The sequence below is a fragment of the Tasmannia lanceolata genome, unplaced genomic scaffold (assembly GCF_043159265.1).
Source record: "Tasmannia lanceolata isolate RefF3 unplaced genomic scaffold, GAP_Taslan_0.1 ptg000016l, whole genome shotgun sequence".
NCBI lineage: Eukaryota > Viridiplantae > Streptophyta > Magnoliopsida > Canellales > Winteraceae > Tasmannia > Tasmannia lanceolata.
The window spans coordinates 18,005,126-18,011,342 of NW_027518693.1; the positions used below are offsets into that span (position 1 = coordinate 18,005,126).

Below are 6,217 nucleotides of genomic sequence, written 5' to 3' on the forward strand. Positions count from 1 at the left end.
ACAGGAAAACTCGAGATTTTTAAACCCAACTCTACCCAAGATAGCTTCTCGGGTTAGGTCAATTTGGGTTTTTATTTTTTAGCGTAGAATAGTGACTAATTTTAAAGATTGCAGAGGAAAAAAAACAAATCTTCATACCAAAAATAACTAAATTTATGTCATCAAGTGTATAAATTTAAGGATACTATATTTTCACATAATAGACATGATCGCCTCAATGAAAACAACTGTATTAATATATTAGAAAACAATTTGCTTTGTTATTCAAGAGATATTTAAGAAAGTCAAATTACACCCATAAGAGTCGGGTCGGGTTTCGGATTTTTTTCCTTTAAACCCGGCCGTACCCAAGATTGAATTGGTTTTTCAATTTAAAGCCCGACCCTAACCAAGTAACCATGACCCATGATTTCTAAACTCGACCCAAGTTCCCGCCCTAATATGTCGTCATTTTTCCCTTTTCAAGGACGTTTTGTTGCCATGCAACTCTGTCTTTAGGTATTTTAGCTGTATGTGAACAGTTCTAGTTGTTGGCCTTCCATCTGCAATAGTGAAAAATACACATTATTAGAAGTTAGAAACTTTGAATTAGATGATATGCACATTTTTTGGCCCATAGGAGATCCAAAGCAAGTTCCATCAAGTAGACGGTTCAGATCAATTAAGGGTGGAAGTAACAAATCATTCCCATGCCATTTTTAAAATTAGCATTCTGCCCACCATCCCCCTCATTTCTTGCCAACTCCAACGGTTATATTTGTAGTTTTGTATTACAAACGGCTCATATACTTTAAACTCACGTCCAAGCTGAAAGAATTATGCTTCTTCTTTTACTTGTAGCACATGAAATCCAAACTCTCAAAAATCTCTCACTCCCTACCAAAATTCAATTCTCACACACTGACCCCACGCTCAATCCATCTCTTTGAGACCCAAAAAACTCATGCCCAAGTACTCAAATCAGGAATTCCAATCACTGAATCCCAGCTTGTTAGTTCCTATTGCAAATCCAATGAATTCTCCACCGCCCGCCAGCTGTTCGACGATACGCCTGACTGGGATTTGGTCTCAGCCACAACCATCATTGGTGTCTTCACACGCCACAATCTCCTTAACGACGCTGTTCATCTCTTCTCTCGCTCGCTTTTCATTGGCATTAGACCCAACCAATTCACCTTCGGCACCTTATTTCACTCCTGCACGAACCTTCTAGACCACAATGTTGGTAAGCAATTCCATGCTTGTGCAATAAGGATGGGTCTTCAGTCTAATGTCTTTGTGGGTAGCTCAGTTCTTGATCACTATGCGAAATTGGGTACAATTGAGGAAGCACAAAGAGCATTTGAAGATACTCATGACCCTAATGTTGTTTCCTACACCACATTGATTTGTGGGTACTTAAAGAATGAGAGATTTGATGAGGCTCTTCTGCTTTTCCGTAACATGCCTGAGAGCAATGTGGTTTCTTGGAATGCAATGATCGGTGGGTATAGCCAAACGGGTCGCAATGAAGACTCTTTGAATCTTTTTATTGAGATGTGTAGGGTAGGAGTGAGGCCTAATGAATCCACATTTCCTTGTGTTTTCAGCGCTGCCGCCAATATAGCAGCTCTGGGAATGGGCAGGAGTTTTCATGCCTATGCTATTAAGTCTATGACGAAGCATGACGTGTTTGTTGGTAATTCTCTGATCAGCTTTTATGCTAAATGTGGGAGCATGGAAGATAGTCTCCTAGCTTTCAAGACACCTTCGGAAAGAAATGTTGTTTCTTGGAATGCTTTGATTTGTGGGTACGCACAGAACGGTCAGGGAAAGGAGGCTTTGGGTTTATATGAGAAGATGGTAGGCTCGGGTTTGAGACCAAATGGTGTTACTCTTCTTTGCGTGTTGTTCGCTTGCAACCACACGGGTCTTGTTGATGAGGGTTGTGCTTATTTTGATCGGGCAAGGATCGAAGAGCCTAGTATGCTAAGAGCTGAGCACTATGCTTGTATGGTTGATCTACTCTCACGCTCTGGACGTTTCGAGGAGGCTAAGAGGTTTCTTAAGGAGCTCCCTTTTAGTCCAGGAATTGGGTTTTGGAAGGCTTTGCTAGGTGGGTGTCAGATCCATTCCAATATGGAACTAGCCGAGCTTGCAGCGCGAAATATCCTTTCTTTAGATCCTAAGGACACATCATCTTATATTTTGCTGTCGAATGTATATTCGGCAGCAGGTAGATGGCAGAATGTATCAATGATTAGGAAAGAAATGAAGGAGAAAGAGATGGACAGAGTTCCTGGTTGCAGTTGGATTGAGGTCAGGAGTAAGGTTCATATTTTTGTCAATGGGGATAGAAGAAATGTCCAATCAGATGATATTTATATGCTTTTGAGGGTGTGCTTTGAACATTTCAAGGAAAGCACAACTCCAAAGTTTGAAGAGGAATCTTGTTAAATGCAGTTTATATTCACAGGTAGACTTTGATTTTGAATTTTTCCATTCAATAAGAATAAGGGGCATAAGAGAAAGATTAATTCTAAACTGCTTGTAAATTTCAATGTTATGATCCTTACAGGTTCCAGTTTTAAGCTCGGATTGGTGACTGCCCTTTGAATTATCACCAACCAAAGAGCACTTTGTCTTCATACCTACATTGATCTCATAGAGATGCTTGTCTTCATATTTATATTGTTCTTGGCCTCTCTAAAAACATTGGAAAAACCATTCCAACATGTCACCAGTTGAAAAACTTCATTCACAACTAAGCTTTCCATTCCTCCAGTTTTGGAAGACCATGCCTTCACCTCCAGCACCATCACCAGGCCCTCAGCAATCCTTGGAATCCAATTGTCATCTCCTTGTTTTGATCAATTCACATCATCTTCCTTGAGCTACTAGAAGATCGTTGCATCATATTGCTTCCTATCTCGCCCTTCTCCAGATATAGCGGTCAAGGATGCCTTCGGAACGAGGCCAATTTCAAAGCATTGCACTTCGTGTGGAGTTTGTTTCATCAATAGGAATGAATTGATGAACATCCCATCTAGGGGGATTGTCCTATACTTGGTCTAGCAAGAGGGTGAGACTAGTTTTGGGGAGTTTGGATCGGTTTCTTGTTTGAAGGGAATGGGAGGCTCATTTCCTTGGAGCATCCTAGCTCGGCCTTCCTAGAATCATGTTCGATTACTCCCCTATCATATTGGAGACTAATGGAGTGATTATGAGGCCGGACCCTTTCAGATTTGAGAATCTTTGGTTGGAAGTTCCTGGGTTTACAAACTTTTTGACAAATGGTGGGCCGTGGTGGAGAAAGGGAGAAAGGGGGAGATGTGATGTTCTTTGAGGCTTAGAGGGTTAAAGAGGAAGATCAAAGAGTAGAAATCTAATTTGTTTGAGAGTGTTAATATCAAGGAGAGTTCATTGGAGGAGGTTGGTGGTTGCAAGCCAGTGGGAAAGGAGAATGACTTTGTTGAAGGAATATGAGGTCATTAGATGGGAATAAATTGTGTGGAGATAAAGATCCAAAGCCTTGTGGCTTAAGGAGGGGGATAGGAACACAACCTTCTTCCACGAGATGACCAATGCTAGATGAACACAACCTTCTTCCACAATATGACCAGTGCTAGATGAACTCAAACCTTCTTCCACAAGATGGCCAATGCTAGATGCATGATCCATTTTACTGATGCCTTGAGTTAATGAGAGATTTGTGGAAAAGAGGAAGGAGATTGATGATGCCATCCTAGACTACGATAAGAATCTTTATACCAAGGAGCAAAGAAGTAGGCCAAGCCTTGATGGGCTTAGATTTGATACACTTTCGTTGAAAAGTGTTGAATGTATTGAAAGAGACTGTTTAAATAGGACATAAAAGAAGTTGTCTTTGGGATAGATAGGGATAGAGCATTAGATGAGTTTTTTGTTACCTTCTTTCAAGATAAGTGGGATATGATTAAAAATTACTTAATAGAGTATGTTCAAAAAAGAGGGGATTGGTAAAGAGTGTAAATGGAATGGCGGTCCGCAAATGGAATGGTGGATGAACTGGCTAAAAAGGGCGTGGTACTCGAATCGATGGTACTTCATGTTGAGCCGGAAATCAGGGGTCTAGAGTAGTCTGAATCTATTTCCTTGTTTTTCTCGATGTACCTTGGGATGGTTCTCTATCCCACCTGGGGACATCTCGTCTTCTGTTTCTTTTGAAATCAATAGTCAATTTTCAAAAAAAAAAAGAGAGTGTAGGTTGCTGCCTTAATTATGCTCATTCCTAAAATAGAGAGCGTGGTGTTGGGATGGATGTGTTTTGTCATCTTAAAAATGAGGAGATCGATGCCTTGGCTAGTCTCCTCGTGCCTATATTGTTGGTATATTTGATTTACCAGTTCCGGGAAGAGATATTTATTGAATAGAAAGAATGAAACTCATAGGGCATCGTGCCCCCTATTAGCCCCTCTCATGTAAGTTCAAGTGGTAAGGCGCACAACGGCTTTGACTTAACTAATAGGACGTTGCTTGCTCGCAGTCAAATACTGATTATTTTGTCATTTGCAAGCAACAAGAAGTAGGGATTCAGTGCTTATAATAAGATAGATAAATCACGCGGACTCAAGCCAGCAAAGAAAATAGCAAACAGAGGAACTGATGGAACTACACCTGACCCTTTTTACCCTGCAAGCACTTATTCCTATAGATATGAACCCAAAATTTGCCCAACCTAGTCATAAAGGGGGCGCGCTAGGCGCTCACGTTTTCATCTTTACCAACAAGAGAGAGAGATATGGTCTTACCGACAAGAGAGAAGGCACAGATTACTAACACTCTTTTGCTTAATTCTTTTCGATGATACTCTTCTGCCGTAGTCAATATGATGACGTGCGATATTGGGGGAGTTTCCATCACAGGTGAAGGTGCAGGATGTGCTTCTTCCGTTTATAGCAGCTTCTGTCATTTTCACATTAATGCCTCTTGATTCTCAATTCCTAGCAAGTCTTCTCTTCTGGCAGGCTGTCCAAGCGTTGGATGGTAGTAGTGCTCCTGGTCCAGATGGGTTTGCTAGCCCCATTTTCTCTGGCTGTTGGATGGTCTTGAAGCTGGTGAAGTACGAAAAAAAAGAATTGTAAATGAGGGAATTGGTTCCCCCTTAAACCAGTGTTTGAGCTCTATGCCTTTGCGCACTAAGGCTTTCTTGGCTAACCCAAGCAAACCACCCTGCTTTCTTTCTTCCTGAGTTCTCTCATGACTCCCCCTTAATTAATAGGACTCGTCAGCATAAGAGGCCGGCCTGCCCCGCCCCGCCCGGCGTTTCGCATCAAAGGCATTCATCTCCGTTCGAATAAAAACTTGATGTCTCGAGACAATGATGTCTCACACACAACACTGAGAAAGTCATGCATCCACTCTTAGGAAAGAACCCCAAACATTTTGCTCAGCTCGGCTGTCTTTTGGACTTTTGAGGTGAAGCGCTCCTCCAGGTCTTGCCTCGCAAAGCCTCCCTGATCCCTTTCTTTGTCTTTCATCCCCACGTTCCAGCAGATGTAAATTCCTATTATTTCCCTGATGGCATGCCGACTCCTCTGGCACACTGTTTCCTGGTAATGCGTCTCCGTCAGCAGCAGTTTTTATTATTCTTTAATTCATCGAATAGGTCTCATCAATCTTCATATTGTGAGCATTCAGACCCTTAACCAAGCCACCCAAAGCCTTTAGTGAGTTCTTACTTTTTGTTGAAAGTTACTTATTTAAGAGAAATCATTCCCCCGGTTTTGACTCTATGTTTCCTTCCTCTAAAGCAACTGTTAAAGACTGAAAGAATGTACACTTGGTGTAAGAATCACCAAGGTCCTACGAGCAGTAGGAGCTGGCTCGAGCTCGTTAGTAGGTTGGGCCGTAGCTACTAGGATAAAAGCATGACCTCTTTAAGATCTGGGATGGTTCTTTCCGATGATATCCATGGCTCACCCTCTGTCGATAGTATTTTCATCTCTGGTATTGATAATAGAAGAATTTGGGCACCAGATCCTAGAGGCAAATTTACCGTTCGATCTTTTTTCCATAGGCTGGTGAGGGGCCCAAACCCTTCTAGCAAGTGGTATAAGTTGTTCATCCGTAACATCAATGTTTTGGGTGGACGATGACTCAAGAAAAGATTAATACTAGCAACATTCTTAAAAGAAAATGGTTTATCTTTTTCGCCTTTCTAAAGCTGAAGAAGAAAGTAGTCATGTTAAGAGAGTAG

At 41.5% G+C, this 6,217-nt stretch overlaps 1 protein-coding gene across 1 annotated transcript; it reads left to right on the forward strand.

Moving 5' to 3' along the window:
- The first annotated feature begins 300 nt into the window (after positions 1-300).
- LOC143849132 (Pentatricopeptide repeat (PPR) superfamily protein) lies at positions 301-4,450 on the forward strand. Its single transcript, XM_077358180.1, has 2 exons — positions 301-2,455; positions 2,558-4,450. The coding sequence occupies exon 1, from the start codon at positions 844-846 to the stop codon at positions 2,434-2,436; it is 1,593 nt and encodes a 530-aa protein (XP_077214295.1). The 5' UTR covers positions 301-843; the 3' UTR covers positions 2,437-2,455; positions 2,558-4,450.
- The last annotated feature ends 1,767 nt before the right edge of the window (positions 4,451-6,217 follow it).

Coding starts and splice junctions, on each gene's coding strand:
- LOC143849132 (XM_077358180.1), top strand. CDS start 844: ATGAAATCCAAACTCTCAAAAATCTCTCACTCCCTACCAAAATTCAAT.